Source organism: Papio anubis, chromosome 4 (assembly GCF_008728515.1).
Source record: "Papio anubis isolate 15944 chromosome 4, Panubis1.0, whole genome shotgun sequence".
Classification (NCBI taxonomy): domain Eukaryota; kingdom Metazoa; phylum Chordata; class Mammalia; order Primates; family Cercopithecidae; genus Papio; species Papio anubis.
The window spans coordinates 180,290,534-180,303,680 of record NC_044979.1 but is presented as its reverse complement, the minus strand read 5'-3'; the positions used below and the strand labels follow the sequence as shown (position 1 = coordinate 180,303,680).

General features: G+C 57.1%; 1 protein-coding gene across 3 annotated transcripts in view; it reads right to left on the bottom strand.

The window, feature by feature from the left end:
* FAM207A (family with sequence similarity 207 member A) overlaps window positions 1–13,147 on the bottom strand; it is a 51,013-nt gene that overhangs the window by 22,316 nt on the left and 15,550 nt on the right. For 2 of the 3 annotated variants that reach the window (XM_021935418.2, XM_017956384.3), the window contains one exon: window positions 11,128–11,236. In XM_021935418.2, the coding sequence (XP_021791110.2) occupies window positions 11,128–11,236 (109 nt within the window). Of the gene's footprint in view, window positions 1–11; window positions 126–11,127; window positions 11,237–13,147 lie in introns of those variants that run through there. The other variant, XM_017956383.3, reaches the window with a different exon arrangement.

The window sequence follows — 13,147 nt, the reverse complement described above, 5'->3', positions numbered from 1 at the left end:
CACACACCCACCTGTAAAAACATAGGGGGCTGGGAGCAGCAGCGTGTGCCTGTGGTCCCAGCTGCTCCGGAGGCCGAAGTGGTGGGGAGGACTGCCTGAGCCCAGGAGGTCAAAGCTGTAGTGAGCCCAGATTGCACCACACAGCAAGACACTGACCCCCGCCTCTGAAAAGAAAAAAAAAAAAGGAGAGGAGCAGATAGACCAAGACGTCTGCAGCGGGGAGGCTGTCACTCAATGGTAGTGTGCATTGAGTTTTTCACAATATCTATCATTTGCCACTTTGCACAACTTCACGAAGAGGCGGTGCTGCCGGAATATGCTGGAGAAAGCACAGCTTTCCCTGGGAGCACTGGTGGGCGAGCATCCAAGGGGGTGCATGCACCCAGCACCGCGGCAGCAGGGAGAAGCGGCAGGAGCACAGGGGACCGGGAGTGGGGCAGTGGGAGGGCCGGGTTCCCCTGCCTCTCTGTTTTCCAGCTTTCTTCCTTTTTTTGAGACGAAATCTCACTATGTCGCCCAGGCTGGAGGGCAGTGGCACAATCTTGCAATCTCCGCCTCCCAGGTTCAAACCATTCTCCTGCCTCAGCCTCCGGAGCAGCTGGAATTACAGGCACGCACCACCGCACCAAGATAATTTTTGTATTTTTACTAGAGACGGGGTTTTTCATGATGTTAGCCAGGCCGGTCTCGAACCCCTGACCTCAAGTGATCCACCTGTCACCTGCCTCTGCCTCCCAAAGTGCTAGGATTACAGGTGTGAGCCACCGTCCCCGGCCTCTTCCTTCTTTATACTACACGTTTGTCATCAGGTATCCATTTTAAAGAAAAACTCAAAGACCTTTTTAAATATTGGTGACAAATTGTCCCGGTCAAAGACAGCGTCCTGGAACAAAACTGGAACAAACCAGGCACTGCCATCCAGGGTCCGCATCCGCAGACACCCCCGGCTGAGGTTTGCAGCGAGGAAAGTACAAGCAGCACAGCAGGGAAGAGCAGTCACAGCCAAGAGAGCTACCCATGGACACTGAAATGCACAGCACCAAGGTCATGCTGCTGCACTGAGGAACCCAGGCTGCAGGGCCGGAGTATGCTTCCACCGCTGGTCCCTGTGCCCCCCTCTGCTGTTCTGAGGAAAGGCAAATGGCTCACCTCAACTCCCTTCTCCCAGGACCTGAGGGTGGGCATTCAAAACCACAGACAAATCTGTCGATGGCCAGAGTTCCCCAAGTACCGTGTCGGGCAGCCCCCACCCTCCAGCCAACACCATCCACCCCAGCCAGGGGCTCCACACTCCCCCCGAGAGAAGGTGGCCTGGGAGACAGGGCCTCTGAGAGAAGGGTCCTCAGGAGCACCAGAGACAGCCTGTGCACGGTGCCCACAGAACGCTCGGCCCCTCTGATCCTCTCAGCAACCCACCGACCATAAGATGCAGAGTCTATGGGATCTGGTTTTGCAAGTGTCACGGAGCTGATATAAATAAGAAACGTGGGCTCCAAACCCCACAGGATTCTCTCCACAGACACGGCAGCAGGCTCCCGGCACACTCCATACCCACCCCCAATGTCAGCTCACTCCGCAAGGACCCTCCAGAAACCCCCACGGGCAGCGCAGCCAATGATGGATGCGGCGTGCACTCCGGGAGCAGTGTGGCTTCTTGCTGTCTTGTGAGCTCCCAGCCAGGGTAACCAGGCAAGAGAAACATGTCAAAGGCCTAAGAACGGAGAAGCCAGAGACAGAACTACCACCGTCCCCATACATGGCATGGTCGTGATGCAGAAAATGCCAAAGGATCCACAGCTACTGGGACTGAGGGCTTCAGCAAGGCCTTGGGGTGCGGCCGAGGTTTGCAGCGAGGAAAGTACCAACAGCGCCGCAGGGAAGAGCAGTCACGGCCAAGAGTTCCCTAAGGGGTGGCGCTACCCAGGGACACTGAAACGCAGAGTGCCAAGGTCACACGACTGCATTGAGGAACCTGGGCTGTGGGGCCAGAGGGCTCTCTTGGCCTCCTGCAGCCACACCTGGCCTGTGTCCTCGGCATCTGCCCAAACTACCCGTCCCACCTGGAAAGGAGGGAGCCCCAGAGGACTGCTTCAGTCCAAAGTCAACACAGGACAGGCTCCCGAAGACACAGGGCCCCACCGCCAGGGATGGTGCCTGAAGGAGTGGCTGTCCTGCTCACCTAGAGGCGTCCTGCCCCAGGAGGTACAGCCACTCGTAGCACTTGGTGGGTTCAGCTGGTTTGGGGGCCCCACCTAGGGAATCTCACAAGAGAGCCTCCACGATTTGCCTATTCCTCAGACAAGCACATCAGAAAACCACAGTGCCCAGGCCTCTGCTGCCCACGGGTCCTACCCACAGCTGCACAGGGCCCCTGACCATGACAGGCCGGCCACACGCCCAAAGGGGAAGGGATAGCCCTGTAGCCAGGAGGGCATTTACTGCCACCTCCCATTAGGAGTAGGGTCTAAGAAGTGAACCAGGAGAGCCTGCTGCACGGGCTCGGCTTGGGCCTTCCCAGGCGGGGTTTGGAAAACACACCAGGTGGGGTACCAAGGGGGAGGCTGCCAGAGGCAGGGCCCTGGAGACCTCCTAGCCTCAGGACAGTGCCTGCAAGTCAGAATGAGTGCCATGCCCAGATTACAGTGGCATCCAGGGCCCCAGCCCTTCTCTGCTGACTCCTAAGTTTCCATTTGAAAACACTCAGCTGCCTCCCACCCCAGCTGTCGAGGAGGACAGTGATGCGCAGGACGTCTCAGCAGGATGCTGCCGCCAGGCCCCACCAACAGAACATGTCGAGAGCCTTAAATAGCTCCAGCCACCAAGCTCCAAGTGCCAGGTTTAGAAATAGCAACCCACATGCTCAGACACCACCCCGTCGTCTCCTAGCAGGAGGGCGCCCGGAGCACATGACACAGACACCCACATAGCAGCACCCCAAACGAGGGAGGGTCCCGCGGGGCCACATAACCCCAACTGTCCACCCAGACAAAAGACCTCTGCTGGGCACAGCATCCCCCTTGGGAGGGTGGTCCTGAAGCAGCTGGGGCCAGACCTGCAGGGGAGAAGGAGGGCCCTGGGGCCAACCTTCTAGTGATGGAAGGCGGCTTCTGGGAACCCCCAGCCAGGTCCAAGGTGATCAGGTCACACACTCTGATGTGAAAGTTCCAGAAACAACTTAAACATTAGCCCTGACAGCAGACAGCTCTGATGAGAGGAGTCACTCTCTGAGTGGCCAGGGAAGCTGCCGATTGCTGTCTAGCAAACAGAAAAAGGCAGTGGCCGAGCTTCCCGGGTGGCGAGCAGCGCAAGCCCAAGACGGCGGCCCAGGGACCTCGGTGAGTCAGTGAGATCCAGACAGGCCCAGCCCACAACGGCCACACACGGCCGGCGAACCCTGTTCAGACACAGAGCAGCAAGGGCTCCTGAAGATGCTGCTAGCTAAGGCAAGGGCCTTTCCTGAGACGCCCTGCCCCAGTTAGTGATCAGCACGGGCAGCAGGCCTGGGCAAGAACACGTGTGGTCCAGAGATGGTACCCACACAGCGCCCTCGGGCGGCGAGAGATGGTGCCCACACGGCGCGCTCGGGCGGCTCTAGGGGCAGGGCCTGGCTTTTATCTCCCAATGGTGCGAATTTGCCTATTCTGCAATGTGTGCATATGCGCTACTTTTTCAATAATGAAATGTTATTTTCTACAAAAGTAATTTTAGATAAAGGTTGATCCCTAACCTTTAAATCTCAGCCACAGGCATGACGGTGAGTGGGGCACGGTGGGCAAGGACATGGCTGTTCACCCTGTGCATTGAGGACTCAGCCCCTGGATCCAGATGGTAGAGCCAGGACTTGAACAGGACGGGCAAGGGGCCACATCCACAGCCTGTCCCTTTGCTTCTTCCGGGGCTGTGCGGCAAGCCAGGGCCACCCATGCCCACTCTCCCTGCCTCTCTCCTGTCTCCCTGCATAATGCCATGAGGTTCTGGCCCCGTGGATGGCTGTGAGCTTCAGTGCCACCAGGCAATGGGAGCTCCTTTGCGCCCAGTATGGCAGCGGCCGCGGTTTCATCTCAAGCTGAGTGAACAGGAGCCAGGCCACGAGACACAGGCACAGGAGAGACTGGCCGAGCCCAGGGGCATCTTCTCCTGTGTGTTCTGCTGCTGCTGTGTGTTTAAACCATTTTTAAGGCCTTTAAATCCAACTGGCAACTTTAATCCGACGAAGGCTTAGCCGGCTGCACCGTGCCCACGACACGTGTGCCCAGTCGCCGTCACGTGCTCCAGGACAGGCACCAGCTGGAGTCCCTGTGATCCTCAGGCAGGTGCCACCCACACTTGCCTGGGACGGTCTCTGTGCCCCAAGTTCTACGAGGATAAACCCATCGCAGTTCTATAGTAGTCCCCAACACCTTCCTTCCGCAGGTGAAGGAGCTGATCGCAGAAACCCTGAGGATACCGGCAAAGAGGCGCAGGAGGCTGGAACTCCCGAGGCCCTGGCTGGCTCCTGACTCCCACTAAGATGGGAGGAAACAGCACTATGTCTGGTCCAAGTCAAACGCCTCAGCATGGCACCATGTGACTGCGTGACCGTGGGCCTGAGAAGTGCCACCAACAGGGCCACACTCCCGGCTGGACAGGCGTGGGCCATGCCTCCGACCCCTGGTCTAGCATCTCAACAACACGTGGCTCACGAGGATGCCCGGCTTAAGAAACAAGTCACTGCGCTCCCAACATACCGGTCAGCACGGCCACACCCTCCACAGGAGCGCAGGAAAGAAGGCGCCCCACTCCCAGCCACCGCACCCACCCCACTCCCAGCCACCGCACCGCGCAGCCAAGGCAGACGACACAGGCAGCTGCGGCCGAGCCGAGGCCATCCGACCCCAAGCCTCACTTCGACGGAGCCATCTCCAACGTAACCTCCCCGTCGGTTTGTTCTTATTTTAACTTGGGAGTCGATATAAGGAACAAGTATGTTCTGCATGGTTTCTGTCATACCCTTGACTTCACAATTGTAGAAAAAGGTCTTAAAAAAAGGAATTTTTTTTTTTTTTTAGATACTGGAAAATAGCAGAAAACGAGCCCATCCTGTTGTCAGACAGGCACCTGGGACTCAAGCTCAGAGACACAGGCAGGGTGGGGCAAGGCTCATTTCCTGCCATTTTCCAGTCATCTTAAAAAAAAAAAAAATCCCTGAAGACAACCCTGTAACCCCAGAGTCTAAGGCACTCTGCACTGTCTGATGAGGAGCTGGGACTTCCCAAGTCTCCACTGTGCAAGGCAGGAGGGAGAGCCTGCATCTCTATCCCGGGACCGACCCACACCTGGGCTGACCTGACAAGGACACAGCTCTGCTGCCCTCTGCTGGGCAGATCACCAGTGCAGAGGGACGCCCAGGAAGCCAAGGTGGCTCCCTCCACCACAGGTGCCTGGGGGTGGAGTGGGGTCTAAGCTGGTATGATCGCCTGGGCATCACTCTGTGCTGACTGGAGAGCCAGCCCTGCCCGAGGGCCGGGTGCAGGAGCTCCGGGTGTCCTTGCACCACAGCCTGGTGGCCTCGTCACCCAGTCCAACACGCCTGCAGATGTTCCACTGACCACAGGAGCAGCTGTACACAGCGGGGAGGCGCAGGTGGAGGTGGCAGGAGTGGCCGCCAGAGCAGCAGTGGTGGTGGGTGTCCTGTGCCCGGCATCTAAGAGCAGGCCTCTGCGGCTTCAGGTCTGGCCCCGCGGTGCGCTCTGGCCTGCTGCTGCTGCACAGAGGGTTCTGGGGAGTAGGTGGGGCTGGGGCCACACTTTGGGGACCCGGACAGCAGTGTGTCCACCCAGCCAAGGGTGCCGGGTTCCTCTGGAGGAGCCTACGTGCAGGACCGCCTGGGCTGTATCCCTAGGGTCCACCCCACATCGGGGTGACTGCCGGGCCTGACACTCCTGACAGCTAGGTCCAGGGCCCACGGCCCACGGCCCACAATCCGCTCCCAGATCAGGAGCAGCCCCGGGCAGGGCCACAGGCCGTGCAAGGGGAGCCAGAGCTGCATGCTCCAGAGCCAGCAGGAGCGGGAGCAAGCAGCAGCCCACCTCAGGGCTGGGGACCCAGCCTCTCTGCACTCTCACTCTTGCAGGCTCAGAGATGCCTGCTCCTGCTGCCTGGCCTCTCCCTGCTTCCAACACCCACTCCAATCTCAAAATGGGGTTGGGGCCGAGCCCAGGCGCTGTCATGGCCCGGCTGGGTGTGCACACACCCAGGCCCTGCCACCTCGGACTCCTCTGGACCTTGGGCACCAACAAGCTCTGGGAGGAAGCCAAGGCAGGGGCTGAGGGTGTACTGGCGCTGGCCTGCAACGGCCGGACCCTATGCTTGCTCACACACACCCTTTGCCACTCCACGCCCGACTCCAGTCTCCCTTGGAGCCATGGGATCCAGGCCAGTAGCACGAGCTTAGCACAGCCTGCCAGGCCAAGTGGGTGAAACGAGCCCAGCGGCCCTGGGCAAAACTCGAGCAAAGGTGCCACCGGCCACAGGTATCTGGCCAGAAAAGCAACACCTCCAAAATCCTGTAACCCCACCGGCGCCTCTCACGGCCCCCACGCCCCCAAGCCGTCCACCGTGCTTTGAGCTCCCTCTCCAGCAATGGTGACAGGCCTCCCTCCACCCTCTGCTCCAGGGGCCCCCAGCCCCACCTGGCTCTGAGTCCACACCAGGCCTCGCCCCACCCTGCCTGTGTCTCTGGGCTTGAGTCCCGAGTGCCCGTCTGAAAACAGGTGGGTTCATTTTCTGGTATGAAGGAACACAGAACTAGAAATCCAATTCTAAGCATGCTCCACGACAAGCTCCCTGGACCACATGATGCTGCATGACCAGCTCTCCCGGACCACCTGATGCCAAGGATTGGCACTGTGTCCAAGGCTGCACAACCAGCTCCCCGGACTGCCTGATGCCAAGGATTGGCGCCATGCCCAAGGCTGGAGGATGCAGCCACCACTGGACACCCGGCCGGTTGCCAGGCTCTGGTGTTGCACAAGCTCACTGCGCCAGCTAGAGCGGGCTGCACAGCACGCACAGCAGGTGGCACTGTGTAGGGGGAGGCTCAGGAGATGGGTGCTCACCCCAGCTCTGCCACAGCTCCCTCGCCACCCCCAAAGCAGACACGGAGGAGCTGTAGCCTCGATATGGGGTCCACGGGCTGCCACAAAGCCCCTGCATGCACAACCCGGCCCACAGGCAAAGCGGAGTCCTGCTGGGGAGGTGCAGAAGGTCTTAAGAGAGCTGGGGCGGGAGGGGACTCTGGGGGCCAGCCTCAGCCTTGCACCCATGCCCTCCTCCTCTCATGGCAGGAGGCTGCAGAGCTCAGAGGGTCCCTCCCAGGATGCAGGGCCCACCTGTAATGGTAAGGCAGGCCCCAGGGCATAGGAAGGGAACTGGGGGCAGATATGGCTTCCGGGCAAGCTGGGATCCCAATTTCAAAAAAACATAGAGGAGGGACGCAGGTGGGCACATGGATGTCCACCGAGTGATGGGCCACAGCCTAGACCCCTCCCCTGGGCCACCCGGCTCCTTGGCCAGAGATGCGGCATGCAGTGCTATTTCCGACTCAGGCCAGGGCAAGGACGATGAGACACATCTTGGGAAGTTGGTGTTGCACTAATCCAGACAGACAGGCACCCACAGGCCACCACCTCACCTCCATAGCCAGGCGGGTCACCGAGGGGAGGCGGCCAAGCCACAGGATGCAGTATCTGTACGACATGGGCCTGCCCTGGGCCCAGCACAAGCCCGGGGTGGGGTGGGCGGGGCGGTAGGGACCCAGGGCACCAGCCAATGAGGAGCTGAGGAGACCACACCAAAAAAACAGAACTGATCCTGGAGAGAGGGAGGAACATGGTGAGGAGCAGCCAAGATGCAAAGGAGCCCAGTGAGGCGCCTAGATACCTCGGAAGCCCGAAGAAAAGGGGCTGGGGCCAGGCACCCCTGCCACCCTGCCAAGCTGGTGCTTCACATCCCAGAGGAAGTGGAGGCTTGTCCCTCCGTCTGAGCCCTCTATGAGGTCCAATGGTCCCCTTCATCCAGCCCAGGACTCTTCAGGGCAGAGAATCCACAGCAGGCGGTGGAAAGAACATGCATCAGAACCCTGGGCCGAGAGCCACAAAGATGGCTGGCCAGAGGCCTCGCTCCAGGAAGGCTGTGATGGGGGCCCGCGGCGATGAGCTCAGAACACCCCCTTCCACAGGATGACCACCTGGAATGCACCTCAAGGACAACCTCCAAGGGACCATTTTGGAGCACCTTCTCCTGAATCCCCCTGGGGCACCGAGGCAGAAATCACAGCCATGGGCAGTGCACGAAACCACCGGCTCCTGGCCAGAGCCACTAAGTGCATCCCCAGGTCAAGGCCCCAACACCCAAAACCCTGACCCTGCCACACAGCTCAAATAATTCCCATCCTTGTGCCCCTCCAGGAGAGCTATGGGAGACACTGCACACAAGCAGGAAGCGCCAGCATGGACCAAGCTACAGTCCAAACAGCACGAGCTCAGGGCTGGGGAGCGCAGAATGGGCCACGCTACAGTCGGCACAAGCTCAGGGCTGGGGAGCACCAGAACGGGCCACGCTACAGTCCGGTCGGCACAAGCTTTAAGGTTTTTATGCACAAATAAGGGTATATGAATTAAGAAAAAAATTAATTACCCAATGAACTCGCAATCAACAGAATCTTCAAATTTTTTCAACTTATGGTTCAATTACTTCAAGAAAACATTTCTATGCTCTACTCGCGTAAGGTGGTTCTGAAATTTGAAATCAATCTTTGACACCATAAAGTTCAAGCTTCTACCCTCTCCCACCAGTTACTCTAAATTAATGAGGTTTGAGCTTACAGAAAACAAAGACCTGGCCAGGCGTGGTGGCTCATGCCTGTAATCCCAGCACCTAGAGGCCAAGGCGGGCAGATCACGAGGTCAAGAGATCGAGATCATCCCGGCCAACGTGGTGCAACCCCATCTATACTAAAAATACAAAAATCAGCTGGGCGTGGTGGCATGTGCCTGTAGTCCCAGCTACTCGGGAGGCTGAGGCAGGGGAATCACTTGAACCCAGGAGGCAGAGGTTGCAGTGAGCCAAGATCACGCCACTGCACTCCAGCCTGGTGACAGAGCAAAACTCCGTCTCCAAACAAACAAACAAACAAACAAAACCAGAAGATCCAGGGTGGCTCAAAGGAGAGGCCACAGGACTGCTGGGCGTGACCTCAGCCCAAGAACACTGCGAGGCCAGATGCTGCTAACGAGGAGTTTCCCTGGTAGGCAAGAGGGGTCGTGAGCGTGACGCCTCCCTCAATTAGGAGGGGAAGAGGGGACGTGAGGGTCAGTGCAGCAGGTGGCCTTGGGGACCAGATGAGTCACAGGGGTTGAAGGGAGAGGGCCAAGAAAAGGCAGAGGAAAGAAGTTGCTGTGTGAAAGAGAAGCTTTCTCTGAGAAGCTCAGGCCAGAGCCAGGTCAGTGAGACCCATGACTCCCCTCCCCTTGGGGACAGCCTCAGTGGCCTCGTCGGCAATCAGGGAGCGCACAGCTCGGGCGGACCACCCACAACATCGAGGCTTCTGGCTGGAAGGCACAGCTTCTCTCTGGAGTTACCTGGCCTGGTCACCTCACCAGGTCCTCCTCGGAGAGAAGGCGCAGGAAACCAGCACTGGCTAAATGTACCTGGATCTTTCTAGAGGCACAGTGAAGCCCTCAGCACCCATGAGCTATGTCTGTCGCCGCTTTGTGGACAATGGAGCTAAGGGTCAGAGAGCAACCACAATCACATGACGCGCCCAAGGAATTAAGGCTGGCCACCTCTGGGCAGCTGCAAAACCCACTCATCCCCAGCCTTGCCGCCAGACCAGCCTCATTCAACAGATGCGGAGCGGACACCTCCACGGCCTTCACTGCACTGTTTTAAACGTTTCACACCAACTAACTCATCTCAACCTCAAAACTGCCAGAACTTAGCAGATAAATATTGTTACCACCTTTGACAGATGCAAAACCCAGGCCCAGAGTGATCAAGTGTGCAGCCAGAGGCTACCAGGCGGTGAGGAGCAGAGGCCCAGAGCCACGCTCTCAAGGGGCTGCCTACAGGCCCCAGACCTGGCTCGTGCCCTGTCCTGGCACTCCCAGCTCTGCAGACTGTGAAGTCAAGTGCAGTCTTCACTGTCACACTGGTGTCCCCAGCTCTGCACCCACAGCCAGGCCCTCTCCCTCCCCAACCCGTGGCTCTCTGAGGCTGTCAAGATGTAAAAAGTTGAGCTCTGCACCCACAGCCAGGCCCTCTCCCTCCCCAACCCATGGCTCTCTGAGGCTGTCAGGATGTAAAAAGTATTCCTTGTGGCCCTCATGGACTCCCTTAGATGAGTGAAGGAAGCTCTTTCCTGGATTTATCCCTGGGAGTGACACTGTGTCACCATCCTCCAGCCAGAAAGTCAACACTTCTGGCGTTGAGCATGGAGGCCTGGAACTCTCTAGAACACCTCAGGCTCAGTAGGAGGTGCAGGGGACTGCATTCCCTGCTAAGCTCCAGACAGTGGAGTGAGTGCGAATTCCTGGGCCTCTCCCTGGCCAGGCTGACGTGTGTGCTGCAGGGCTGCAAGGAGTATAATCAGGAGACAGGGAAGGGCTGCACGTGGCTCTGATGAAACTGACAGGACCCCACTTGGGCTTCAGGATCTAAACCCTAACGAGTTATTTGTACAAAATGATAAACAGCTAACCTCTGCAACACATAAAGCACTTGTTTAAGAAAAGGGATCAAAACTGCCCCAAACATAGAGACAGACCATGAGAATCAGCACACACGGAGAAAAGAGTTCAAACCCTGTTGGTCACCAAAGAAGCCCAAGTTCCTGTGGCTTTAGCGCTGCTGCCAGGATGCAGGGCAGTCCCTGCGTAGCTGGGGGGACAACATGCAGCCCAGGGGCAAAACCACCGCTGCAATCTACTCTGGGGAATCGCCCCAACAAACAGCCAGGGGCATCCCTTGCTCAAGGACATTGTCAGGTACAGGTTAGCTGGAAAGCTGCTGAGACCTCGGGTGTGTGAGTGAGTGATCCCAGATCTGCTGGGCATCAGCATGGCAACCCACGCACTCAAGACTGCTCACCTCTCCTGACGGAAGCGACACTCCTCACGTCCAGCTCCAGCTTCTGCACCAAGGCACTGGGGTCTATCTTGGTCCTGGCAAAGATGTTGGTGTTGATGAATGCCCAGTCCTAATGTCCCCAACAAAAAAGGAAGGAAAAAAACGGTGTGAGACTTGCTTTGTGGTTTCAGAGGGAAGTTAAAGGTGAGGAGAAGACGGAGGACAAGAACCCAGATTCCCCAGCTTCTCTGCCTGGGAGGACCTGGGGAAAACAGCCCTCACCTCCCAGAGCACGAGCCTCCAGCCCCAGAGCTCCAGGGCAGACCCACAGCTCCCAGGCCCACCTGCTCCCTGCCTGAAATCACCAGATGGGCTTCAGGAGTCAGGACCAGTATCTCAAGAACCAAATTTCTTGCCCAACCGTTTCGTCTTACTCTTTCTGCAACATCCTCCTGTGTCGCAGAAGAAACCTGCAGCTGAGCAGATGAAGGATAGGCAGCTCCTAGCCTGCCAGCCCCTTCAGCTCAGAATGACCACACCCCATCAGAACCAGTCATCTCAGCGGCCTCTCTGCCAGGTCTGTTTCTGAGCCACACTCATCCCTACATGAAGATTTCAGCTCCTCCAAGTCAGCTGTCAACCACACTGTGAGAAGACAGAACCCCCAGTCCCTGACCCCCGTGCTGCCTGGCCCATTCACGTGCAGGCCTCACTGAACTTGGCAGGGAAGGCAGCATCGACCTCAACAGAGGTTTCTGAAGGGCGTCAGAATACGCCACCCCAAAACATGTCACTTTGGCAAAAGAATTATTTTGAGCTAAAGGCACTTAAAAATATAGCAGGTACCAAGAGGGCGCATTAACCCCCTCCCTGTTTTTCCTGAAAGAAAATAAAATCCCCATGTGGAAGATGCCCTCCTACACCAGAAGGAAAGCGACATTCTTATCATCAGGGACGGATGAGAGGAGCCAAAAGCACTCTGTACAGACATACCTGGTGAACACAACCCCTCCCGTCCTGCAGCCTGCCTCCCCGCGTGGTTTAGTTTTCCACAACCACCTCCATTCAACCTCTCACCCTCTCACAGAAGCACAAAGGTCTCCCACTTCCTTGTCTTCATTTCCTTATAAGGCTCCCATGTCACATAAAACTTCGACGAATGTGTATGCTTTTCTCCTGTTTACCTGTTTTACGTGAGTCTAAATCTCAGGCCCAACCTGAAAACCCTGAAGGTAGAGGTAAAATGTGGCCTCCCTCACATTACAGAGGAGACAGGGTGCAAGTGAGGCAGAAGGCAGCTAGGGCACCAAGAGGTGCCAGGCTGGACTGCAGCTCCCAGGCGCCCTCACTCACAGCACCTGAGGGAAAAACCCCTGGTCTTGGGGGGTCACGTGGCAGGGACAGAAAAGTTGGTACATGGGAAAATATCAGACTCGAAGGGCAACAGTGCTGGAGACCAGGGCAGCCTTCAAATGGGTGGGCAGGTGGCTGAGGCAGCACAGGTAGGCTGAGGCCTCACAGGCAAACAAGGCCCAGGTGGGGACAAGGGTTGGAGCGTGCAGCCTTCCAGATCATGAATGTACGCTGGTATATGGCATACGACTGCTTTTCCCACCGTACCCGGGACATTCTCCATGGTGGCACTTTATACCTCATGAATGCATATTTCTGGAGCTTAATATAAAAAACGCTGTTACATCATTTGAACGTCTTTCAAAGATTACAATGTCATTGTCTGATTAGACACTACAAATCCTTTTTACCTGTCTATTCCATATGCAAGTTCAATGACTGTATTTTCCATATATACAAGTTCTATCTGTTGCTTTTATCTTCAAATTTGCCAAGTCTTTTGAACGGCTCTTTGTTCCTTTCTATGATTCCTGAATTATGTCTTCCACATTTTCAGACACACTTGTTTTTTAGCTTCTGTCTGATAATTCTATTTTCTTTTTTTTTTTTTTGAGGCGGAGTCTTCACTCTGTCGCCCAGGCTGGAGTGCAGTGGCACCATCTCGGCTCACTGCAAGCTCCGTCTCCCG